Genomic DNA, 27,369 nt, shown 5'->3' with positions numbered 1-27,369 from the left:
AATTTCTCCTGTGGGGGGTTACTCACCCTTCCCCCCCCCTCCCCCCATCTCCCTGGGAATGTATGTTGCAGTGGCTAGTGTTAGCATATCTGCCCAGCAACAGGGGATTTTTTTGGTGGTGGCAGTGGTCGTTTGCTGGGCTCATGGAAGTAAGATGTTATCTTCCCTAAGTGCACCTGGTGTCTTATCTGTGCTGGGTAGCAGCCTTTAAGCGTGGTTCCTTGTCTCTTTTCTGTTTGTCCAGGCCAAAGGTTCTGTCCAACCAGTCAAGAAAAGGTGCCCTGTCTGCAAAGAGAAATTAAGCGATGTTTGGACCAAAACTCTTTGTGCAGATTGCATTGCAAATCTAGTCAGGGAGGAGTCTCCATCCATTTGTGGCGATTTGGTTACAACCATAAAGGATGAGCTCCGCGCCACCTTTACAACTCCGTCTGCAATAATATCATATATTGCGGATGCGTCTGTGGAATCTATCCGCAGGTCAGCAGCTTTAACTAATTCTACCAGGAGGGCCTTATGGCTGAAGACTTGGCCAGGGGATGCTGCGTCTAAAAATAGACTGTGCGGTATTCCTTTTGCAGGTGATCTGTTATTTGATTCCGAGCTAGAGTCCATTCTTGACCGTATGGCAGATAAGAAGTCGTTTCCGGTCAAAAAGAAACGGGTGCAAACCCGTAAGCGTTTTTTTCGGCCCCAAAAAGGACAGCAGGAAGGAAAAACGCAGGGCAAGAAGAAGCCATGGTCTTCTCAGAAGCCCAAAGGTAGGAATGGAGTGCTCTTCAATCCTCCTGCGACTTCGCAATGACTCCCTCAAGGTCGGGGAAAGACTCCCAAGAGTTTCTTCCTCATTGGAGAGCCATCACTTCAAACCAGTTTAGTGTAAATATGCTCTCCCAGGGGTATGTGATAGAGTTCACAGAAGAACCTCCAAAACAATTCTTGATGACAAACATCCCAAGGGGTCCGATCACGGCTTTCGCCATGAAGTCCCTAATTCAGGAACTGAAAACCCAGAAAGTCATTGTTCGGGTCCCGACAGGGGAGTTCTCCCAGGGTTTCTACTCGCATGTATTCCTCGTTCAGAAACATTCAGGAAAGTTCCGCCTCATCCTGAATCTCAAAATGCTGAACAAATCAGTAGAGTATAGAAGGTTTCGGATGGATTCCATTTTTTCCGTAAGAAACCTTCTGTATCAAGGGTGCTACATGGCATCAATAGATTTACAAGATGCCTACCTCCACATTCCTATTGCCGCCAGGTCACAGAAATATCTGAGGTTAGCACTGATAGAAGGGAAGAAGGTGGTACATCTACAATTCAGAGCACTCCCGTTTTGCTCTGTCATCATCCCCAAGGGTGTTCACAAAAATAATGGCCGAAGCTTTGGCCCCTCTGCGTCTAGAAGGAATCTCAGTTATTCCTTATCTGGACGATATGCTGTTTTTTGCACAAACCAGAGAAGCTCTTCAAGAAAACTTGCTCAGAGCTCGTGTTCACCTAGAGTCCATAGGGTGGATCTTAAACCTTCAAAAATCAAATCCGATTCCCTCACAGGAAGTGTTATTCCTGGGTTTCCGTATCAACTCTTTTTCTGTTTTTCCTCTGGAAGAAAAATCCAAAGTTGGTACAAGTGGTGTCACTGCTACAGTCCAATCAGATTCTGTCCATCAGGAAGGTCATGTCAGCATTAGGAACCCTGACCTCTTCCATACCGGCTGTCCAGTGGGCAAAGCTCCATTTCAGACCTCTGCAAAGTTTCCTGTTAAAAACCTGGAATCACCAGCTAGATACACTAGTGAAGATCCCTACATCGGTGAAAAGGAGTCTTTGGTGGTGGAAGAACCAGACAAGATATTCAGAGGGTCTGTTATGGTCCTTCCCAACCCAGGTAAGGTTAACAACCGATGCCAGTTCCTGGGGTTGGGGGGCTCATATGAATGGTCGGTGGGCCCATTGCTCGTGGTCCACAAAAGATGCACTGAGTTTCTCAAATTGGAGGGAACTAAAAGCTATAGAGATAGCCTTACTGACCTTTGACAGGGACAGCATACTCAGATCCTGTCAGACAACGCCACGGCGGTGGCCTACATAAACAGACAGGGGGGAACCAGAAGCAGAGTTCTGCAAAACCTAGCAAGAAGCATTCTAAGTTGGGCAGAGCTCCATACTCTATCCTTGTCCGCGGTCCACTTAAAGGGGACCCTAAACAGGGTAGCGGACTTCCTCTGCAGGAACCAGGTATTGGAAGCGTAGTGGCAATTGAATCCAGAGGTCTTCCATTTGATCGTGAACAAGTGGGGGGCGCCCAAGAGTGGATCTCTTTGCGACCCAGGAAAACTTGCAAGTGTCTAGTTTCTTCTCCTTGAACAGGAACGAGGCATCACTGGGAGTGGATGCTCTGGCGCACAATTGAAAATTTCACCTCTGTTACACATTCCTCCCGTTTCAGCTTATCCCTCGGGTCATAGCAAAAATCAGGAAGGAGGATACAACAGTGATCCTCATCACTCCCTTCTGGACCAAAAGGCCTTGGTTTTCATCCCTTCTTCAGATGCAACTAAAACCGTATTGGCACTTTCCGTTAAGGAAAGACCGTCTGTTACAAGGTTCCTCTGCTTCACCAAGAAGTAGCAAAGCTAAAACTCACGGCCTGGCTACTGAGGAACAGCTCTTGAAGAGAAAAGGTTTCTCGGATAGATTGGTGGCTACCCTCCTATCCAGCAGAAAGAAGGTTACAAGAGCAATATATTCCAAAGTTTGGAAAGTCTTCAACTCCTGGTGCACAGCATCTGACAGATCACCAAAACAAATTTCCTCTGTTCTTGAATTTCTGCAAGAAGGAGCGGACAAGGGCCTAGCGGTCAGCACCCTCAAGGTTCAAGTTGCTGTGCTGGGGGTATTTCTGGAAAAATCAATTTCATCAGAACCCTTAGTAATTAGATTCTTCAAAGCTCTCACCCGTTCTAGACCAGTGGTGATCAAAAGCTGTCCAGCATGGGACTTATCAGTTGTTCTACAGGCCCTGACCAGGGAACCTTTTGAACCCATTAGTTTAGCCTCCTTGAAATTAGTTACTTTGAAAACAGTTTTTTTAGTGGCTGTTACAACAGCTCGAAGAGTCAGTGAGCTGCAAGCCTTATCAATCAGGGAGCCATTCTTTTCCATTTTTTCAGACCGAATTGTTCTGAAGACGGATCCTAATTTTTTTACCGAAGGTCGCTTCGGTCCAGAATCGAACTCAGGAGATAATACTTCCTACCTTTTGTTCTAATCCATCGGGTAAGGAGGAAGAATTCCATACCCTGGATGTTAAAAGAGCAGTCTTGAGTTACTTGGAAAACACTAAAGACTTTAGATGTTCAGATGCTCTATTTGTTTTATTTTCCAGTAATAAAAAAGGAAGACAAGCTTCCGGAGGAACCATTGGCAGATGTTTGAGAATGGCTATCTCAGAAGCCTATTCCCTTACAGGTCAAGAGAGTCCAGTGAATGTCCGGGTTCATTCTACAAGAGCTTCGGCGGTGAGTTGGGCAGAAAAAGCTGGCGGCACCCCCGAACAAATCTGTAAGGCAGCTTCTTGGACAAGTCTGACAACCTTTGCCCATCACTATACCTTAGACCTCATGACGCCTGGGGACCAGGCTTTTGGAAAAAAGTCTTACAGGCTGTTGTCCCACCCTAAATGGAGTAAGTCTTGATTATCCTCTCGGGTGCTGTCCTAAAAGACGTTTTGGAAAAAATGCAAGTTAGACTTACCGGTAACTTGTTTTCCAATAGGCTTTCAGGACAGCAGTAACCCGTCCTTTTTTTTATGCTGTTGCTGTAATACTATGATATAACTGTCGCTTATGTGTTGCAGCTGGGGCTGGGGTTCTCTACAAACAACTGACGAGGCAACGTGGAGAACTCTAATTAAAAGACTTAATTGAGGAGGTGTTTCCTGTGGGAGGAGCCATGATCTCTCGGTGCTGTCCTGAAAGCCTATTGGAAAACAAGTTACTGGTAAGTCTAACTTGCATTTTTTTATCTTAATGCATTCTATGCATTAAGATAAAAAAAACCCTCTGTGTGTAGCAGCATCCCCTAATTACCTACCTGATCTTCTGTCTTCAGCGATGTCCACGATCCCCTCAGCCATGCAGTACACTCCTCCTGGTTGGCTAAGACAGAGCAGCGGTGCTATTGGCTGGGTGGGACCAGGTTGGGCTCCGTGTCTGCATGGATACACGGAGCTCTGACTCAGCTTGGGTGACCCCTGTAGCAAGCTACTGGCGGAGTGGCACTCAAAGGTGGGAGGGACTAGGAGCAGCAAAGAGGTACCCGAGAAGATAAGGATCCAGGCTGCTCTGTGCAAAACCAACTGCACAGAGGAGAAGTATAACATGTTTGTTGTTTAAAAAAAAAAAAATAGCCTTTACAAATACTTTAAAGGCAGTTCTCTTTGCCCTGCTACATTGGCCGGAGCAGCAGAAGGGTCTCATTGTACAATGCCACAGTGGTGGTGTAAAGAAACTATCAAGTAGGCAGTAGAAGTTGGACATCCTAGGTGTGGAAAATTGGCAGGTGGATGTCGTTATCCATTAACAACTTCAGCCAGATGTGTTAAAGGAGCTCTGCCAATGGTGGGGAATCCTGGATGCATATCTTCTGATGTCCAGGTTCAGTGTGAAGCTGGACAGGTTTGTCTCCAGGCCCGGGGATCCATAGCAGTTCTCCCTAATCTATGCATTCCCACTTTTACAGCTTCTACATCGTCTGCTTCTCAGGATTCGAGTGGAGGGGATTCTGATTGTTCCGGCCTGGTCCAGGAGAACTTGGTAATCCAGACTTTGTGAAGGTATCAGCGGATGACCTTTGGACCCTTCTTGATTGACCTGACCTACTGTTGCAAGGTCTGATCTTCCATCTATCTCTGCAGTTTCTGGCTTTAATGACATGGATGTCCAACCAGGTTTCTAAGGGACAGGGGAGTCTCAGATTTGATTTGATTATTTTTTTTTTTTGTCATTCCTACCCTGCTGAAAACTAAGACAACGTACGAAGATTTACAATTGGACTTGGCAGTCTTATTTTTGTCTTGTGTGAGGCTGTTTTTTTATCCTCGCAAGTATATAATTGGCCGTATCCTATTTCTCCGGTCTGTAGTTGACTTGGAACTGGCCTTGAGTACGATCAAAGGTCAAATTTTATCTTTGGTCCTTTTTCAGATTCCGTGGGACCTCAGCTTGGTATGCCTATATTGCAGAAATTTCCCTTTTGAACCCTAAAATATTCCTTTAGTCCTAACTCAGGTTATCTTTCTGGTTGCCATTACTTCGGGTCTGAGAGTTTTGGAATTTGCCACCTTTTTTTGTAAAGCGCTGTTCCTGGTGCTTCACTGTGACAAAGTGTTCTTTGCAGCCTCATTTGTCAGTTTTACCCAAGATAGTTTCTTCGTTGCATCTCAACAAGGAATTTTTTTCTTCATCCTTCTGCCCTAAGCCTCCGACTCTGGAACAAGGCTCTTTACACCTTGGATGCGGTTCCTGCTATCAGGTGTTACCTGAAGTTGACTGCTGCAGTTTGGCAGTCTGATTTCCTCTGTTTTCCCTGAAGACACAAGGAAGCATCACACAGCTTCTAAATTTACTTTCTCTAGAATCCATCAGCTTATTTCTCAAGCTTATGGTTTAAGCGGAAGAGCTCCACTTTTTTTGGTAACGGCTCTACAGGCTTCAGTATAACAAGTTTGTGAGTTGCTATCTGGTCTTCAGTTCATATTTCTGGCATTTTACTAAGTTGATGTTAGCGCCTCTAACATGTCTTTCACCTTTGTTTTGCCACGGTGTTCTCATCAAGGCAGTTTCTGGATTCTGTAGAACTGAACCCGAATATAAGTCGAGGCCCCTAATTTACCACAAAAAACTGGGAAAAAAGTATTGACCCGAGTATAAGAGGAGGGTGAGAAATGCAGCAGCTACTGTAAGTGGAAAAAGAGGGTCAACAATGCCCATCTGCAGCTGCATGCCTCACTGTGTCCTGTGCAGCCTACCTGTATCATGTGCATGTGTCCTGTGTCCCTGTGCAGCCTACCTGTGTCCTGTGCAGCCTCCGTGTGGCGATCTCCATCCTCCGATCAGCGTGTGATAATACCATTCGGCGGCCATTCCACTGTTCGTAAGCCGCGCCTCCTCGTCTGTGATAGGCAGAACACTCCATTTCCCAGAAGTCAGCCTATCACGGACATTCTCTCGTTCTCATACCACGGACGAGGATGAGAGAATGTCCACGATAGGCTGTACACTGACTGCTGCGAAATGGAGTGTTCAGCCTATCACAGACGAGGAGGCGGCGTGCCTTTTGAAAGCTGGAATAGCCTCCAAACTGTATTATCACACACTGGCCGCTGTCTGCATGACACGCTGATCATGTAGGCAGACGGCGGTGACTTGAGTATAAGTCGGCACATTCAGCCTAGAAAATCTCGACTTATACTCGAGTATATACGGTATGTTGACTTGACTGTACACCAGCCGTTTTTAATGATTTTTCGTAATAAAATTTGTACCTATTTTTTAATCAATATTGTCTTGATGATCTATTTCATATTTTGTCCTAACTATGTACCATAGGCCCCTAAAGTCCCACTAGGGGGTTTTTCCTGTGTTTTTTTTTTTTTTTTTTTTCTTGTTTAGTTGTTTGGGTCCTGTTAGATTGTTGCCACAGTTACATAGTTAGTTAGTCTGGCTGAAAAAAGAGACAAGTCCAGTTAGTTCAACTAATTAAAAAAAAAAAAAAAATCATATAATCCTATATAGACACAAACCTATACCCACAGTGGGTCCAGAGGAAGGCAAAAAAAAAAAAAGTTTTATATTCCGTACATTTTAACAAAGAATCCAGACCTTTTTTAACGACTTCCCGCCCGGCCTATAGCAGAATGACGGCCGGGCGGTGGTTCAGTTATCCTGACTGGGCCTCGTAAGACGTCCAGCAGGATAACAGCAGCCGAACGCTCGTGGGGGGCGCGCATTGCGGCGATTGGTGGTGTGGTGACACACCGCTACACCGATCTCGGTAAAGAGGCTCTGACGGAGGCTCTTTACCACGTGATCAGCCTGTCTAATCACGGCTGATCACAATGTAAACAGGAAGAGCAGTTGATCAGCTTTTCCTCACTCGCGTCTGACAGACGCAAGTAGAGGAGAGCCGATCAGCGGCTCTCCTGACGGGGGGGGGGGGGGTCTGTGCTGATTATCAGCGCAGGACCCCCCCCCCCCATCAGTGATGCCCAGCCGTGCCATCTATCAGTGCCCATCCATGCTCATCAGTGCCCACCTTTCAGTGCCCACCTGTGCCACCCATAAGTAACCCATCAGTGCTGCATACCAGTGCCACCTATCAGTGCCAACTCATTGGTGCCTCCTCATCAGTGCCCATTAGTGCAGCCTCATTAGGGCCCGGTAGTGAAGGAGAAAATGTATGTATTTACAAAATTTTATAACAGAAACAAAAACTTTTTTTTCCAAAATTTTCAGCCTTTTTTTATTTGTTGCGCAAAAAATAAAAATGCCAGCAGTGATCAAATACCACCAAAAAAAAGCTATTTGTGAGAACAAAATGATAAAAAATGTGTTTGGGTACAGTGTAGCATGACCGCACAATTGTCATTCAAAGTGCGACAGCGCTGAAAGCTAAAATTTGGCTTGGGCAGGAAGGGACAAAAGTGCCTGGTATTGAAGTGGTTAAAGCAATCTACTGAGCTGGACAGTACCAGCTCTTGACGGAACCAGGTTAACCAAAGATCCCTTTATGGTTTACATTAGGGTTGCACCGATACCAAGCATTTGCCCGAGTACTTGTATGCTCCGATGCGTAATCCGATACCTGGACAGTCAGAAGTGATCGGTGCAGTGCTGGGGAGGAGTTACAATCACCAATCTCCCTGTATAGATTTCCATAAAGCAGCTGACAGCCGCTTCGCCGCCTCCTCCCTCCCGCGGCTTTCAGCTGCTTTATTCAAATCTATACAGGGAGATTGATAATTGTAACTCCTCCCCAACGCTGCACCGATCAACCCTGACTGTCCCCCATATCCTCCCCCGTCCCATGCTCCTCGGGGGCCCCCCATCCTATACTCGGGCCCCCCGTCCCGTGCTCCTCGGTGCCCCCTGTCCGTGCTCCTCGGGCCCCCCCCCCCCACCGCCTCTGTCCTCAATCTGTGGGGATGGAGAGCGGAGGAAAGATGCGGTAAATGTCATTTACCAGCTTCTACCTTTTCTGAATGCAGAGAGTCAGTGATCACTAGATAGTAGCGCAGCAATTCCTTTATTTTTTTGCAGTTCACAAAGATCTATAGCTAGTATTTGAACGCACAATGAAAGTTTAAAGTAGCTCAGTCATGTTTTCAGATGGCTAAAGCAGTGACACAAAACAAGCTTTTTCTGCTGAGCTGCCTCTTTAACCCATAGTGCTCTGGTTAATTTTACAGGTTAGTTATGCCTAATTGATGTGGAGTTTGCCGTGCATATTCCCAAATTGATTTCTTTTAATATAAAAAACTTCTTTTTGGCTTTAATGTGCTAGGAAATATAAATTTTAGTCAATTATGGCATGGTAATGTTTTAGTTAATATGCAGGAACATAATTTTAGCTTTTTTTTTTTTTTTTTTATGTTTCCCTGCAAGGAATCAACATCACCTGTAGTATCTCCCCAGCAGTCACCACCTTCATCTCCACACTCTTGGAGAAAGCACATCCGCCATGCCAGTGGAGGAAACGGTGATCGGCCTGTGACTGTAGCTGGTCCATTTTGGCCCCCCTACAATGAAGCACAAGCAGGTGAGATTTTAAACCCAAATTTCATATAAGCCACTTATTACTAGTTTTTCATACAGAGTGTCTTAGTTAAAGCACACTACCTTGCAGGCAAAATGCACTACATGTATGCCTTTAAAATTATTTTAATCAGTAAATGTTTGAGGTATTACATAGAAAGGTGGAACGTTATCAATCAGAGCCGCTGGCAATAATCACATGCTAAAAATCCAACACACTGTTTTGTACCCAGGTCGATTGATGGATCGACTTTGGTACAGTCAGCCTGCCCATAGATGGATCGACTCTTGACCAGCCCTGCTGAGCCAGCTGAGATCCAATCCATGATGAATCGGCTTTGGTACAATCAGCCTGCGCATAGATGGATCGACTCTTGGCCAGCCCTGCTGAGCCAGGTGAGATTCAATCCATCTATGGCCAGCTTTAGTTTTATGAAGGTGCTGGTCTGTACATTGAGAACAAATTATGCCTATTTTTTAAAGTTGTGGACAGAGAACTTCTAGTTTTATAGCTTCTTCTGTCTTTCAGACCCATAATGGTATTCAGGAATTCTTGGTACTCAAGTGCAAGATGGTGAAGCTTTAAACCATTAGAATGTGTTCATACAGGATAGTGCTACTAAAACACTACACTAGACTTGCCTGCTTCCATTAGGTTTACTAATAAACTGAATCTAACTTTAATGTATGATCTGTTGCAGTTGGTTCGTCTGGAGAAGGAGCATGGCCAGCACACTCACCGCTTCCACATCAGGAAAATTGGGTCAGTTTTGCAGATACTCCACCAAGCAGTACTCTTTTATCCATGCATCCCGCATCTGTCCAGGTGTGGCATTTTATTTAGTTGCATATTCATTTTACTTCATTGGAATGGCTTTTTTCTCACAGATTTTCAGTTTTTTTTTTTCTCCCATTCTGCTTATTTTTTAGCTTGTTTTATGCATCTCAGATGAAAATATACAGTGTTTGTTTTCTTTTGTTCACTTTTTGGTTGTTCTCATGTTAAGGGAAACTATGGTGTATTTTAAGTGAACACGGTTTATTTTTTAGTGTTTAACAAAACCAGATTTTGCTTAACCACTTCAGCCCTGGAAGAATTTACCCCCTTCCTGACCAGAGCACTTTTTACTATTTGGACTGCACTGTTTTAACTGGTAATTGCGCAGTCATGCAATGCTGTACCCAAACGAAATTTGCGTCCTTTTTTTCCCCCACAAATAGAGCTTTCTTTTGGTTGTATTTGATCACCATCTGCGGTTTTTATTTTTTGCAATATAATCTAAAAAAGACAGAAAATGTGTGCTATAGAAAAAAATACAATAAACTCAATTTTAGTCATAAACTTAGGCCAAAAGGCATTTAGCCACATGTCTCAGTTAAAAAAAAAATTCAATAAGCGTATATTTATAGGATTGCGCAAAAGTTATTGCGTCTACAAACTAGGGTACATTTTCTGGAATTTACGCGGCTTTTAGTTTGACTGCCCATCTCATTTTTTGAGGTGCTAAAATGGCAGGGCAGTACAACTCAACTCCCCCCCCCCCCCCCCCCCCCCTCCAAATTTTGGAGAGTAGACACCCCAAGGAATTTGCTGAGAGGCTTGTTGAGCACATTGAATATTTTATTTTTTGGTCACAAGTTATTGAAAAATGACAAAAAAAATAAATGTTTTCCACAAAGTTGTCACTGAAATGATATATTGCTCAAACATGCCATGGGCATATGTGAAATTACATGCAAAAATACATTCTGCTTCTCCAGAGTACAGGAATACCACATGTGTAGGAGTTTTGGCAGTCTAGCCATGTATAGGACTCCGAAAACCAAGCACCGCCTTCAGGCACTCTAACCACTTACCAACCGGCTCCTGTACATATACGTCGGCACTTTGAAGGTGGATATCTCGGTAACGGCAGCAGCTGCTGCCACAACCGAGGTTTCCATCTTTACAGGAGCTGGTCGTGTTTCCGATAATGGTGGTCTCTGTGACGGATTCGCCGCAAGATCACCGTTATCGGCGGCGGGAGAGGTGCCTCCCGCCGCTTACCGGAGCCGTCGGCAGCGGCGGAGGCGATCGGGACCTGTCACTTCCTGGGTATGGAGACGAGTGAGGCTAAGATGGCCCCCACCCGTCTCCATACCATAGGAGGGCGGAAGCGATGTCATAACGTCGGCTCCGCCCATTTGTCTTAAGGGCATTTTTTTTTGTCACTTTTTCAAACAACTATTTATTTATTTTTTTTGCATTTAAGTCCAAATATGAGATCTGAGCACTTTTTGACCCCGGATCTCATATTTAAGAGGACCTGTCATGCTTTTTTCTATTACAAGGGATGTTTACATTCCTTGTAATAGGAATAAAAGTGATCCAAAATTTTTATTTTTTTTTAAAAACAGTGAAAAAATGAATAAAGTAAAATAAATAAGAAAAAAAATTTTTTTTTTAAAGTGTCCTGTCCTGACGAGCTTGCGCGCAGAAGCGAACGCATACGTGAGTAGCGCCCGCATATGAAAACGGTGGTCAAACCACACTTGTGAGGTGTCGCTGCGACTGGTAGAGCAAGAGCAATAATTCTAGCCCTAAACCTCCTCTGTAACGCAAAACATGCAACCTGTAGAATTTTTTAAACGTCGCATATGGAGATTTTTAAGTGTAAAAGTTTGGCGCCATTCCACGAGTAGTTGCAATTTTGAAGCGTGACATGTTGGTTATCAATTTACTTGGCATAACATTATATTTCACAATATAAAAAAAAATTGGGCTAACTTTACTGTTTTTTTTCTCCAAAAAAAATAATTTTTTCCAAAAAAAAAAGTGCGCTTATAAGACCGCCGCGCGAATACGGTGCAAAAAAAAGTATTACATTGACTGCCATTTGATTCTCTAGGGTATTAGAAAAAAAACAATATATAATGTTTGGGGGTTCTAAGTAATTTTCTAGCAAAAAAACCTGTTTTAAACATGTAAACACCTAAAATCCAAAACGAGGCTAGTCTTTAAGTGGCTAAGGGCGTAAATTCTTAATTTCACTCCTCACTACCTATCACAGTTTCGGAGGCTATGAAATGCCCAGATAGCACAACCCCCCTCCCCCAAATGACCCCATTTTGGAAAGTAGACACCCAAAGCTATTTGCTGAGACATGTGGAGTATTTTGCAGATCTCGCTTTTTGTCACTAAGTTTTGAAAAAAAGAAAAAAAAAAGTTTCCTTTTCTTTCTTTTCCAAAACAAATGAATTTGAATTTTAATGCACTAAAACGCGCTACATTGCCCAAATGTTTGGTATAATATAAAAGATGATCTTATGCTGAGTACATAGATGCAAACACGACATGCTTTAAAATTGCGAACAACCATGCAGCGGCAACAAACTACATACATTTTTAAAAGCCTTTGCAGGTTACCACTTTAGATTTACAGATGAGGTCTACTGCTAAAATTACTGCCCTCGATCTGATGTTCGCGGTGATAACTCAACATGGTTGGTTCAATTGCTGCTTATATGTTTTTCAAAAAAATTGGGGTCCATTAGACTCTGCCCTCAAAGCATCTGACCACACCAAGATCGGTGTGCTAAGATGTTTTGCCAATGGCGCTGTTTATGTCCGGCGAAACCGAAGTCATGAAATGCTCATAGCTTCCGGTTTCTCAGGCCATAGAGATGATTGGAGCCGCTCTGATCTTCGATCTGGTCAGCTGGAGGAACCACCGGCTGCATTATCAGGTTCCCTGAGGGGGACAGGAGAGCCTGAGAAAACCAAGGAAGACGGGGGACATTCCCTCCCACTGCTTGTAAAAAGCAGTCTAGAGGCTAATTAGCTGCTAGGATTGCTTTTACATGAAAGCTGACTGCTGGCTGAAAAGAACGATACCAAGATGATACCAAACCTGCAGGCATCATTCTGGTATAACCACTCAGTCCAGCAACATACCAGTACGTTGCTGGTCCTTGTTGGGCATATATTGTAATGTTCTGTTTTTTTTTTTTTTTTTTTGGCTGCATGAAAAAAAAGATATTGATCGGTGGGTATGCCCACCATTAGAATACCACCCTGCATCCACCCACTTCTAATGATGGGCATACATGCACTGTTTTTTTTTTTTTTGGGTGGTGAAATCTCTCCTACAGCGATGGAGTCACTGATTTACATATCGTGAGAGCAAACGCTGTTGCTCTCAAGATAAATCCGTGCTGCAGCTGAATGGTGTACCTGGAAACAAAAAAATGGTTAACAATAAAACACAGTAAACAGTAAAGAATAAAAGAATTGCATACCTATATTGCAAACATGATAAAACACAGTAACAATAAAACATTGCAGTTAAGCATAGAATACAGCAAAAAAGAGCAGAACAATGGAGAGAATAGAGAGAGAGAGAACAAGAAAACGACAACTATTTTTGGCTTTTTTTTTTTATATATATTTAAACTTTTATTTGTAACTAACGGTTCGGGTCTCTCAAAATGCAATGGCATCTTTAAAGACCCTGTTAAAGTGTGTCCTAGTCTGTGCAGTGCTGTACCCTATGCTAAAATGCCACTAGGATGTGGCAGCATTCAATACATTCACCGATGCAAAGACCAGGAGGGACAATAATAGCAGGTGTCACGCCTATATCCGCGTTTCCTACAGACACATTTTTTTTGGGGATTATCGCTGGGTAGAGGTACCAGGGAGGACATACGGAAAATGCCTCTCATACAGCCGGCTTACTGCATTTGCGTTGGGAAGGTGAGGCACAGCACCGTTTGGAAACAGAAGGGCTTTGATCTCTTCCTGGAATTTAAGGATGGATCCAGTTCTTCCTGACGCTTTGTATAGCACATAAGTGTTCAGCAGAGCCAATTGGAGTAAGTATACAGACACTCTCTTGCACCAGCGTCTGGCCTTACGTGCAGTTAAGCATGGCGCCATCCACTGGTCGTTGAAGTCCACCCCTCCCATATTACGTTTGTATTCGTGGACACAGAGGGGTTTCTCCACAACACTAGTCGCCGCTTGAATTTGGACCGTCATGTGTACATGAAGGAAGGACAGCATGAGAACATTCCGATTTTATCCCTCCAATTCACTGCGAGCAAATTATTACTTCTCAAGCAGGCTCTCTCCCCCAGCCTAAGACTGGAATCTAAAAGCCGCTGGGGTAAGCCCCGGCGATTAGATCGCACGGTGCCACATGCGCCAATTCCATGATCAAACAAGTGACTAAAAAGTGGCACGCTCGTGTAATAATTGTCCACGTATAAGTGGTACCCCTTTCCAAATAAGTGCTCCCTATGTAGTCTGGGCAGTTCTCCGGCTCCACGTGACTATCTTTTCCCTTGTAAACCATAAAACTATGTATAGCCTGTGGCCCTGTCGCAGAGCTTATACATCTTGACCCCATATCTGGCACGCTTGCTGGGAAGATACTGTTTGAAAGACAAACGGCCAGAAAACGTATTCAGGGACTCATCAACACAGACAACTTGATTGGGAGTAAACAAGGCTGTTGGTTGAAGTGGTTTACACGGGGCCGAATTCTGTGGAACCGATCATATTCGGGGTCACCCCGAGAAAAACAGAGTTCATTGTCATCAAAATGCATGAACCGCAGGATCTGCTCGTATCTAGCCCTGGCCATGGAGGCAGAGAACAAGGGCATATAATGAATTGGGTCAGTGGACCAATATGACCACAACTGACTCACTTTTTAGTTATGCCCAAGAGAAGGGATAGGCCCAGGAAGGTCTTAAATACGGAAACCATAATGGGTTTACAATCTCTGGCAAGGGTCAAATGGGGATTAGCGGCGATGAATTGACCAGTATACAAATTGATTTGGTCCACAATAGATCTATAGAATATCTTCCATGAAAAACAGCGCATAATAATCAAGTGATGTAAAATCAACTGTTTCCACCTGAATTCTAGGTTGGCCAGTGAGCGGGGGAAGTACCGGTGTTGCAGAAGTGTTGGGTTCCCAATTATGATTGGAAAATGCAGCAGGAAGGGCACTATAAGCTATACGGGCCTGTCTTTGTCTTCTTGGTGGCTGTGGGACTCTACTTGTGCTAGCCACTGCACCAGCTTGAACTGCACTTATGGGACTTGCCACGTCACCACATGATACTGCAGTGCTGGTTTGACTACGACCAGGTTGTACTAGGCCGCTGGTGCTTGCCAGCTTACCAGGATGAGTGACACTAGTACTGGCTCTCTGCTCCATACGAGAGCCCTGTGGTTCTTGCACCTCAACAGCAGAACGGGGTCGGGTACGCCTGACCTTGTGAGGGACCACAACTCCGTCGTCAGAGCTATCTGTCAGGTTGCCGCTGCTGTCTACGGGTTTGAATATTGAGCCTGAATCTGACAGATGGGTGACTTCCTCTTCACTCTCATCTGTCATGCTCAGAAATGTGTTAGGCCTCTTCACTATTGTACCTTCGATCGGACATTGTGGTCTCTAAATTTACTGGTACAACTAGTGAGACTCACAGGCAAAAAGAGCACCCACCTGTCAGAGCCTGCTTCAATCGCTACCAAAAAAACTGTTAGCGTTCACAGGGATCAGGCCTGACTCTGCGAACGCTGCAGTTATGTGTTTTTGTAAATGACAGTGAACGATTGATACTGCACTTGGGTGGGCTGGGCTGGGCGGAGGGGCTAAACGCAGGTGCTAGCAGGTGTCTGGGCTGATCCTGCTAATGCTCCGCTTTTGGGAACCCTAAACTACTGGGGAGGCTAGTATAGATCTGATCAGATCAAAGAAACTGATCTGTTCAGACACTATACTACTAAGGGAGGCGTATGGTGCTACTGGCACTAATCTGACGCTGCCTGGGGCGACGCGTACCATAAGTGACGCTAAAACCTAACTGATGTCACCCGCCGGGCGATCAGGGGGTTAAACCTTTATTGGGTAATATATGGCGGGTACCCTGATGCTATGAAAAACAAACTAACCAGCATCACCCGTAACACTAATACTGTGATCACTGGTGACTAGGTGAAAGGGTTAACTAGGGGGCAATCAGGGGGTTAAAACCTTTATTAGGTAGTATATGGGGGTACCTGACTCTATAAAAACCTGATAGTGAAACTAATCAACTAACTGGCTAACCCATGACACTAATACAGCAAAAAGAAAAAAGATCTATTGGTGATACTGGTGACGGGGCGTGAAAGAGTTAACTGGGGGGTGTGATCAAGGGGTTAAACCTCCGCCCCAGTCTCAAGTTGTTTACAAATTCTAACAGGTTTTCTTCTAAGATTGCCCTGTTTTTGGCTCCATCCATCTTCCCATCAACTCTAACCAGCTTCCCTGTCCCTGCTGAAGAAAAGCATTCCCACAACATGATGCTGCCACACCACCATGTTTCACGGTGGGGATGGTGTATTCAGGGTGATGTGCAGTGTTAGTTTTCCGTCACACATAGCGTTTTGCTTTTAGGCCAGAAAGTTCAATTTTGGTTTCACCTGACCAGAGCACCACCTTCCACATGTTTGCGGTGTCCCCCACATGGCTTTTCGCAAACTGCAAATGGGACTTCTTATGGCTTTCTTCTTGCCACTCTTCCATAAAGGCCACATTTGTGGACTGCACGACTAATAGTTATCCTGTGGACAGATTCTCCCACCTGAGCTCTGGATCTCTGCAGCTCCTCCAGAGTTACCTTGGGCCTCTTGGCTACTTCTCTGATTAACCTCCCTGGCAGTCTGATTATGTCAGTATTATTGAATGTCAAAGCAGTACATTGTTTTGCATTGACATTTTGTTTTATATTGTAGGCCTGTAATTATTAGGAATAACTCACTTAAATCTGTCCAAACAAAAGTCTACTATACATCCCGGGTATGATAAAGTTTGAAACACGAAATTATAATATAAATAATTGTAAAAAATAATACATTTTATTCAATAATGTAATCAAACTAAAAACTCTGAAATTTGTCCAAACAAGGGTGCAATATTACAAGTTGCTGTAATACTAGACACTGTACATTGGTTTAGTAAAACTCTCGGGTAAAAGAATTTGAAACAGGGGACTGCACAAAGTCAGACGTCACAATCGGGACAGTGGAACCTTGTTTCCTTTCTGATTTTCTTTTCACTGTCATCTCGCTTCAAGCAACAAACCACGCACATCCTTGTAGGTGCTGACTTTTTCTCGGTTGGTGGGATGTAGTCCATGAAATGACCAGTCAGCCGTTCCAGGTTGACAACGCCAACAGTACGATGCCCAGCTTTATTCACAGCCATTGATGGTGTTTGGTGGTTCACAAAGATACGTTCGTCAACTTTCCATATGAAGTCAGAATTAATCACTTTTTTTTTTTTTTTCTTTTTTCTTTTTTTTTTTGCCACCTCAGTGAATCTTATAAGAGACTTAATCCACCTTATCAGTGTCATCCATGTCCCTTCAACTTTTTCACATTGTAGCTTTGTTTGCGGATATACAAATCATTTATTACCAAAACACTGTAAAAAATTCGTACTAGAGGTCTTAACTTATCTTTTTACCCCAGCACTACCCCATATGAGCCCCAACCCTTACCCCCTCACCCTTACCCCTTCTCCTCCCCCCGCCCCCCCCCCCCCCCAACATCTGTGTACATTTGGTTAACTTTTTTCTCTTCAATAAAATCTAGCTATCAATCCCTCAGTATTACTCCACCATTTTTTAAATTCCTTCCAACACTGCCAGTTGTTGTTTTCCCCTATTATATCGCCATCCCTTCCATATCTCCCTTCCTCCATATAGCGAACACCTTCCATTGACCCACTCTCAAATTGATGGGCATTCTACCGTCTGACATTTTTTTGGGATGATTTTTTTAGCCGCATTTAGCAAATGTGGCACCAGGGAGTCCTTATACTTTTTGACCTCTCCTCCTATTCCATGATGTAATACTATCCAGGGGTCTGCCTTTACTTCTATATTTGTTATTTCTTTGATGAACCCCAAGATTTTTATCCAGTATCTTCTAATTTCAGGACAGTCCCACCACAAGTGGGCCATATTGCCCACTCCTTTGCATCCCCTCCAGCATTCCGATGTCTTATTGTTAGGGAAATAATTCACCATCTCAGACCGTCCTCGGGCATCAAGGTAATATTTATTGCATATGCAAGAGAAATGAATAGCATTACATCTTCATGCTGTCATTTTCATTTCTAAGGAAAATACTGTGGTACATGTCTTTTTTATAAGCCCTGGACACCCCCCTTTCCTGTCTTAAAACATGCCCAGTCTCATGTATTTTCAACTTTATTCTGGACGTAACAGGAAAGGTGGAAGTGTCTGTTAGACTGTTATCTTCATCTAACAATGGTTACAGGATAAGGGACTTGAAAACTCCCCAAGTCAACACAAAAATACAGGATATATGCAAAACTGCAGATCTAGACATATTATATTGCTGAGTCTACATATTGCTGACCCCATATTATCTATAGTTTATTTCTAGGCCATGATAAACAAAATGGCGTCTTTCATAACTGACATTTAAAGTATAATTTCTCTAACATCTCCCCCCTTTTATACTAATAATGTCAATACTTCAAATAGCCAGGTTATTTTATTTTACCAGGTATTATCATTTAGACAGATGAGTCCTTAGCGAGAGTTGTAAATTCATCATCAGGTTCCGAGTATAGTTCCGTGTTGCTCTGGAGGAGCATAGTTTTTATTAAAGGTGTGTCAATCAGTCTTTGAAGAATTCCCCTAATACAGGGAATGCAGCAACATCCACACAATGTAAGAACTGCGGCTGCCATGACAATAAAGATAAGCAAACTTTTTACAAGATCACCCCATTTACCAAACCATTTTTCGAAAAGTCCTGTCAGGGGATTCTCTACACCAGAGTTCTCAGCTAATTCTTCGGATAGCATTTGTAGGCCTTGTAAGGTTTTGGTGATACTTCCATCAGGTGCCGTATTGTTTGGAATAAAAGTGCAGCAGAAGGTGCCGAACATTTTGCATACCCCGCCCCTTTCTGCCAGCAACATTTCCAACGCTATACGGTTCTGCCACGCTGTCAAAGAGGTGGCGTCCAATTGTGCTACTATACCTTTGATAGCATCTCTGGTGTAATTCACACACCTCTGCTGGTTGTAGTAGATGTAATTTATCCAGTCGACGTTCTTGTTGGGCTGGACCCATATGAAGAGTGAGGTGAGTCCTGCTGCTGTTTGATTCTGTGCTTTAATTCCATCTGGAACTCCTCGTGGAACACCTATTTTGTCTATATACACTCGGTTGTCAAATGATCCTTGTGGTGTTTCTCGCTTAATTCCTTTAAAAAGTATTTACCTGGTAGTTTCATTGATTTATCACTCATAGGAACTATATAAAAGGGAAGCAGCAATCGGGTAAGGGCACAACTACCCTCCCATCTAGGTGGCAGTCTGGGCCTTAGTCTCTTATCTCCACACAAACGCCAAACATCAGCCAATTGCTGTTTCTGTTCCTGAAACCATTTTAGTTGGTACTTAATGTCTGTAGTAAGGGTTGTAATTACACAATATTCAGGGGATAGGGTGCCAACATTTGTACAATTACTGTCATTGTTAGAGAAACAAGTAAAATTTCCTGGTAATGCTTGTACTGATGGGGGTATACTTTGCATTTTAGTCTTAGGGTAACTCTTTTTCTCATTTACACATTCTGACCCAGTTCTATTTTATGAAAACATTCTTTATTATACAAGTCAAGTCTATTTCCTCTTTAGGGAGAGGAACGGTGGCTAGTTATGGAATATAATAAGGTTTACCATACAACATTACATACGGTGTTAGTCCTTTAGCAGTAGGGGTAATTCTTATACTCAACAATGCCATTGGCAACACTAAACCCATTTATTTTTCCCTGTTTCCTTCAACAATTTTCTTAGTTTACTCTTTAAGGTACCATTGTGTCTCTCCACTGTGCCCACAGATTGTGGGTGGTAGACACAGTGGTTTGTTTTTTTTGTTTTTTTTAGGTCAATATTGTACCATTTACCAATTTGTTGTATTGTTCGGTTTACAAAATGGGAGCCATTGTCTCTGTAAATCACAGAGGGGATCCCATGAAGTAGAATCACCTCTTTAATAAGTACTTTGGCTACTGACTGCCCATTTGGGTGTGTCATAGGAAAAGCTTCCACCCACTTTATAAACAACAATAATCATAAAATCCATGCATATCGTGTGAAAGGGATAAGAGGGTTGTGGGAAATGACCTCTTAAGGGTCTTAGGGCACCTTGAGCATGGTATCTGGTACAAAGCAGACATGTGAGGCAAACATTTCTAGAGTCGTTCGTAAACCCATATGTTGTGAACACCTTATTGATCACCTGTACCATCCCTCCTTTAGATCTCTATGTGAGATTGGTTTACCTGTGGACGTAATCATACCCCTATTTTTCCATTGCTGGGCAAATATGTGTATAGTAGAAAAAGCATATTGGCTGTCTGTATAAATATTTATTTTCTTCTCTTCCCCTAGACTACAGGCCCTGGATAGGGCAATAATTTCAGCTTGTTGTGTAGAGTAAAAACTGGGAAGGGGTCTGGTTTCAACGACCTGGTCATGAGTTACTATAGCGTATGCCGTTTGATTTACCCCTTTATCGTCCCTTTTACAAGACCCATCAACACAAAAGGTAATGTCAGCATCTAGAAAGGGAACATCCGTGAGATCCTTCCTTACAATCTACAGTCTGATAAAAGGTTTTACTGTAATTAGGAAGGCTAAGCATAACCCACAATGAGGTGGTTTACCTTCGTAAATGCATCCTCTGCTTGCACATTCCACTGAATGGAATCTTTTGCAGCCATTAGTGAACCATAGATGAGATCAGAAAGAGGCTTCACCTTTGTAGCATAATTTGCTATCCATGCTCTACATTTGCCTTCCCAAGAAATGACATCATTTATTTTTTGGTATGTGATTTGGGGACTTGAAGGATGGCCTCTTTTCGGATCTCATGCAAAAGTCTACCTTCTTGAGATAAAATATAACCCAGGCATTTCACCTTTTTCTTCCACAGTTGTAATTAGTCTTTGCTGACCTTTTGACCTTGGTCTGCGAGGAAATGCACCAGAATGTCATCCACATAAAAGAGAATTTAACTCACACTGGGAGGTACAAACCGAGACAAATTATTGGACATTCTTTGTGAGAAGGTAGTTGGACTTTCACAATATCCCTGGGATAACCTAGTGTATGTGTACCTCCCTTTTTTTTTTTTTCCGTGTACATAAATGTAACCCAGAACTGACTGTCTTTGTGTAAGGGAATGGAAAAGAAGGATTACTGTTATCGATAACAGAAAATACCTTGTTCTCTGGGTAGAGCTCGTTCAGGAGAACATGCATGTCTGGGACCACCGGGGCCCTCGGTAATACGGCCCCATTGACTGCCTGTAAATCCTGCACGAGTCTCCACCCATCTTTCTCTCCCTTATGCCTACTATACCTCTGAATCCCTCTGGATTTTAGTTTCTCATCTGTCAGTTGGACCCAGTTCGTGATAAATTCTCCTAGCTCATGCCATGATACCTTGGGATTCTGGGTGACCGAAACACAAGGACAGTATCCTGCCTGTATATTTGCAGAATAGGCTGTGGTAGGAGACAAGTAGCCACGCTATTTCCTTCCTTATCACAGTCCAGACATTTTAAGAGAACTTCAGTGTTAGTGAGGCTCATTAACTGTTTCTCACAGGACTTATCGGGCCCAGAGATCTTTCTGTAGTACATGGTGCAATAGAGGTTTGTCTGGACCTTATACCTTTTCCTCACAGACTCTTCATCAATTATTTCTGCCAGGGTTTTGGGGATATTTAATCCCTCAGTTTGCAAATTCCAGGCTGTACCAGTATCAGGGCTCATTATCCACGGCTGTGATTTGTTTTTCACACAGCCGATGGGCTCTGAGACCTCCCTCCACTGGTACGACAGAAATATCAAGAGCGTGCAACATGTCTCTACCCAACAAATTAACAAGACATTTAGTCAAAATTACAATTTTACACTGAGCCTTTTTACCTGTCTGTGGATCTTCCACAGTAAGACCTTCAGACAAGCACTCCTGGTGCATCAACCCATTTTGCAGATTTTACATATACTACACCTTTTTCTTTACCTCTGGGGGCATATCCAGTGGGTTTATTAGGGTCCTACAAGCCCCAGTGTCACAAAGAAATGTTACCCATCTACCCTTCACAACCAAGGTTATTTCTGGTTTGACTTCAGCATGCAAACAAGTTTCAACAGCGCACACATCCAAAATTTCAGATTCTTTCTCATCATTTTCTTCTGTATCTCTCTCTACAGACATACCAACATCTAGTCATGCTTCTTCCTCTCTGTTTGACCTACATTCTTTTGCCAAGTGACCTCTTTTACCTCACAGGAAACACTACCCTCTCTTTTTTTTTTTTCCATAGTCCTAAATGCGGGGCCTTGTTCAGGTGTTTCCTATCCTTCTCAATGACATACACATCATTACCTTCATCTACATAAACACTTTCCCTTACTCTCTTTTTTGATTGGAAGTGCCGCTCAGCATGCCTCGCATACTCTATCAGCCCCTGAAGTCTGCAGATCCTATGGTTGATCATGTGTTTGGTAACAAACTTGATATAGGGGCAAACAGCCCCTTCAAGATTGCATCCTTTAGCTGTTGCTCATATGGGCTATCGTTTACTTGATTTACTGGGACTTCTATTCCTGAGTGATTATTGAAAATCTCCCTCATCCTAACAATGAAATTGTCCACTGTTTCCTCTTCTCCCTGCACACACTGATTTATAATGGACCAGTCGGCTCGACGTATCCATCTATTCTCTATCCTTGCTATAAGAGCATTTCTCCTGTTTTCTAGTGCTGCATCATCATGAGGCAACACAACTCCCTGGTTGTTTAATCCACTCCAATCTCCCACTAGATGATGCCAGTCGGGACCCAGGATCTGTCTGGTGACCTGCTCTATTTCCCTCCCAATAAGATGATAGTTAGCAATCATTCCCACGATACCATCCCTGATTTGAGCTATGTTGACCTTGGGATGTGGTACCCCTTCAGTAGTTTTTTTTTAACATCCTCAGGGGTCCAGGGGCGATAGACCATCATAGTGTTGGGGACTACTATACCTCCTACATTTTGTCCTGCCCTAGTTTTGGGAACTTCAATTAGTGGAAACTCTTCCTCTCCACATTCTGTTTGTTCCCCTGCTGAGGGGGATATCAATTGGTTCACCAGGTCCCCGAAAAATTTTGTAACAGTTGCTGTAAAGGGGGTCCCTTGTGGACTCCTCTGGACAGCAAGAGTCATCTTGAGAGGGGGTTTAGCTGCAGCCATAGGAGAATCGGTTGCATCTGCGGGTGACCCAGGTAACCACGGGGGAACAACAAACAGTGGAGAGTCAGGTTGCATTTGGTTTGTTATGTTTTGTTCAGTCAATACTTGCTGAACTAAACTTCAGAGGACGGTCATATTATTGTCCTCCTCTTTGTTCAAAAACATAGCCTTTTTATGGTTTTCTGAATTTAACCTATGGTTAGTCTCCTCAAGCCATTTCTTTGCCTGGGGAAGGCCTAATTTCTTCTGTTTTCTTATTTTTGTGCCGGCATAATTTTTAAGCTTTCTACACAGTATTACACAACAATCCTTATTTAAAAATGCATCAAAATCATACTTTGTTTTCAAACGTTTTAGGAAATGTCACATTCTCTTTGTCTAGACTACACATATACTTAACATCTTCATTCATACCAACAGATTTTCCATGGATCATACCTACTTTGTTTATCGTGCACACGGAGTTTTTTTTGTTAATGTCTTCTCACAATGACACAACACACGCACACAGTATCTTATCACTTGCAATCACTCACAGACTTTCTAGTCATGATATATCACTTCTAGATTACTGATCTTGTGTATTGCTAAAACACTGGTGTCTTAGAGAATTACAGAATTACAGGGAGACTGAGTTCTCCCGACTGTTCTTTCATCGTTACTTAATACTTCACTAACTTGTAGAGAGCATTTACAGAATTACGAGGAGACTGAATTCTCCCGACTGTTCTTTCATCCTATCAAAACATTTAATATTTCAGTCCTTGATCCAAGGGTATTTATGTGCCTGCTCAGGATTAATACAACATATGAGGCTGGCATGAACACTGCGGTCCGCCAAATGTCCTCTGTTTGTTACCTGGAAATCTATCAGGCCACACCCTTGTATCAACAGAGGGGGGGGGGGGGGTTCTTTATCTGGAAGTATTTTTGATCCAAGGTTATTTATATGCCTGGAAATCTATCAGGCCACACCCTTGTATCAACGGGGGGTTCTTTATCTGGAAGTATTTTTGATCCAAGGGTATTTATATGCCTAGAAAGCTATCAGGCCACACCCTTGTATCAACGGGGGTTCTTTAGGTTTTGATCTAGGAGTATTTGTGTCCCCAAGGGATTTTCTGCAGTTTACAAGGCTGTCTGGATCTAAGATCCAATCGACAAATTTCCTTTATCTGCACCCGGATATTAGTATGTGACCATACCCCTATATCAAATGACAATTAACCAGAAGAAACAAGCAAGAACACACCTGAGAGAACACCCGCAGTGCTCGACTCCCGCCAGGTCGCCCTGAGCGCGTCTTCCCAAAACGCGGGCTAGTCACTAGGTCTGCCCATCCAAGATGGCCACAGACGGATCTATACGGGGAATACGTGACCACTTATTTCCCCTCAACAAGAGTAAAGCAGATAGGACAGAAACAGATAAACATTCAATCAATCTCTATATTGTATGTATATATTCAAATCCCTTATTCATCAAATTCCTAATCAAGTCTAACACAAAAGGTTAATAATAAAATAAAAATAAAAATCTTACCTTGTCCCGAGAGCGGTCTCTTGTGCTGATCCGGTAAGTCGCTGCCCGGGAGGCACTAGTTCAGCGGACTGGCCTCTTTTTAACATCTAATTTAAGACGGAGGATTTACAGTTTTGCCGTACGGTCATCGGTCACTGTTGGCCAGTGCTTCTCGGGGGACTCCCGGCTCCTTGAAGGACCAAATTGTTAGGGAAATAATTCACCATCTCAGACCGTCCTCGGTCATCAAGGTAATATTTATTGCATATGCAAGAGAAATGAATAGCATTACATCTTCATGCTGTCATCATCATTTCTAAGGAAAATACTGTGGTACATGTCTTTTTTTATAAGCCCTGGACACCCCCCTTTCCTGTCTTAAAACATGCCCAGTCTCATGTATTTTCAACTTTATTCTGGACGTAACAGGAAAGGTGGAAGTGTCTGTTACAGACTGTTATCTTCATCTAACAATGGTTACAGGATAAGGGACTTGAAAACTCCCCAAGTCAACACAAAAATACAGGATATATGCAAAACTGCAGATCTAGACATATTATATTGCTGACTCCATATTACCTATAGTTTATTTCTAGGCCATGATAAACAAAATGGCGTCTTTCATAACTGACATTTAAAGTATAATTTCTCTAACACTTATCCCTTTGGTATTTACATGCTTTGTCTGGGGTAACGTACCAACCCGTCAAAATTTTATAATTCATTTCAGCAACATTGGTGTCAATCGACAAGCCATGTGTCAGTTCCAATATTTTTCTTAGTGTTGCTATCTATCTGCGATCCTAACTCTCTTTCCCATTTTATGATATATGGAGGTACCTCCCTCCTACCCGCCATCAACCCCATTTTATAAATTTTAGATATTATGCCTTTAGTATTTTTCGCCAGACACAGCCTTTCCAACTCTGATAACTCCTTTCCCGACCTTATTGGCTGTGGCAGGCGATTTAACAAAATGGCTCAACTGGAGGTATCTCCATCTATCTATCACCCAGGCTTCCCTATTGTGCTTTAACTCATGAAACGAAACAATCTTCCCCTCTTTTATTATGTCTCTCTTAGTTGTGCCTTTTCATTTCTAATCCAGTTACCTCCTATTTTCATTTTCCCCGGTGCGAAATAATCATTTTCCCTGAGTGAGATTAAGGGGGAATTAAATGTCTTGTTTATTTGTTTATGTATTGTGTCCCACGCTCTAAGAACCACCTTCGTCAATATGTGTGTGTTTCCATCTAGTAATCTATAATGTGGGGGGTTCCAAATTATGTGTCCTAAATGTGCCTTACTTAGATTATTTTCTATATTCACCCATCTCTTGTGTTGATTCTCTCTAGTCCACTCGATCGCTCTTGACACCAATATTGCCTTATAATAGCCCTGAATGTCGGGCACCGCCAGACCCCCCCTTTTTTTTTTCCTGTTTCAGAATGTCAAAAGAGACTCTAGCCCTTCTATTTTTCCAAACTGTTTTCATTATAATTGAATTGAGTTTCTTTGGATAAAACTTTGGTATTACCAGAGTTTTTGGTAGCAGGATCATCTTTATAGCATTAATGCGGCCTAACCACGATAATGGTTTACCTATTATCCTTTTACTCTCGGCTTTTATTTCGTCAAGCAGTGGAATAAAATTTAATTTATAGATCTTCCCTAATGAGTTTGCTAGTTTTATGCCCAGATAGTTTATTTCTTTTTTCCATGTAAATTGGAATTCTTTTTTCAGCTTACTTTCCTCCCTTTTACCTAAGTTAATATTCAGAATTTCGGATTTTGCCAGATTTATTTCGAAGTTAGACACTTCTCCATATTGTCTCAATACTTTCAGTATATTTGGCATTGTGATTCTCGGGTTGGCTATGAAGAGCAGCACATCGTCAGCAAAAGCTGCGACCTTATGCTCCTCATCTCCAACCCTAAACCCACTTATATCCGGGTCCTCCCTGATCACCGAGAGCAAAGGCTCCAGGGAGAGAACAAAGCGCAAAGGAGACAGGGGACAGCCCTGTCTCGTCCCATTTTCCATTTCGAAAATGGCCGAAGAGGACCCATTAATTTTTATCGAAGCCGTGGGATGATTATACAGGGCACGGATCCATCTTATCATTTTCAGGCCCAGTCCCAGGTGTTTAAGAGTTTGGAACATGAACCCCCAGTCTACTCTGTCGAACGCTTTTTCTGTGTCTATAGACAAGAGTAGACCTGGGGGCCCCTTATCCTTGATATTCTGGAGGAGAAGGAGGGTACGCACCCCATTATCCTTCCCTTCTCTTTTTGGAGTAAACCCCACTTGATCTGGGTGTATCCATTCACTCATCCACTCTTTCAACCGATTTGCTAATACTCTAGCATAGAGTTTCACATCTGTGTTGATCAAAGATATTGGCCTATAGCTAGAACAAATCGTAACATTTTTCCCCTCTTTTGGAATAACCGTAATCTCAGCTTTTAGCGCCTCCCTGCTTAGCTCAAACTCCGTGCCCAACCCATTCATATATTCGCAAAGTCTAGGGGAAAGTATATCTTTAAATTTTTTATAATAAAGAATAGTGAATCCATCCGGACCCGGACTTTTTCCCGGAGCTGACTCCCCCTAATGCTCTATTAATCTCCTCTACCGTTATAGGGCTTTCCAAGTTGTCCTTACAGTTCTCAGTGATCTTGGGGAGATTTGCTT

General features: G+C 43.0%; 1 protein-coding gene across 4 annotated transcripts in view; it reads left to right on the top strand.

Moving 5' to 3' along the window:
- Window positions 1–27,369, top strand: part of REPS1 (RALBP1 associated Eps domain containing 1) — a 259,774-nt gene that overhangs the window by 94,052 nt on the left and 138,353 nt on the right. For 3 of the 4 annotated variants that reach the window (XM_073627386.1, XM_073627384.1, XM_073627388.1), the window contains exons 4-5: window positions 8,668–8,821; window positions 9,519–9,643. In XM_073627386.1, the coding sequence (XP_073483487.1) occupies window positions 8,668–8,821; window positions 9,519–9,643 (279 nt within the window). The remainder of the gene's footprint in view (window positions 1–8,667; window positions 8,822–9,518; window positions 9,644–27,369) is intronic. The other variant, XM_073627387.1, reaches the window with a different exon arrangement.

The sequence above is a fragment of the Aquarana catesbeiana genome, linkage group LG04 (genome assembly GCF_042186555.1).
Source record: "Aquarana catesbeiana isolate 2022-GZ linkage group LG04, ASM4218655v1, whole genome shotgun sequence".
NCBI lineage: Eukaryota > Metazoa > Chordata > Amphibia > Anura > Ranidae > Aquarana > Aquarana catesbeiana.
This window is presented reverse-complemented; position numbering and strand designations above follow the sequence as displayed.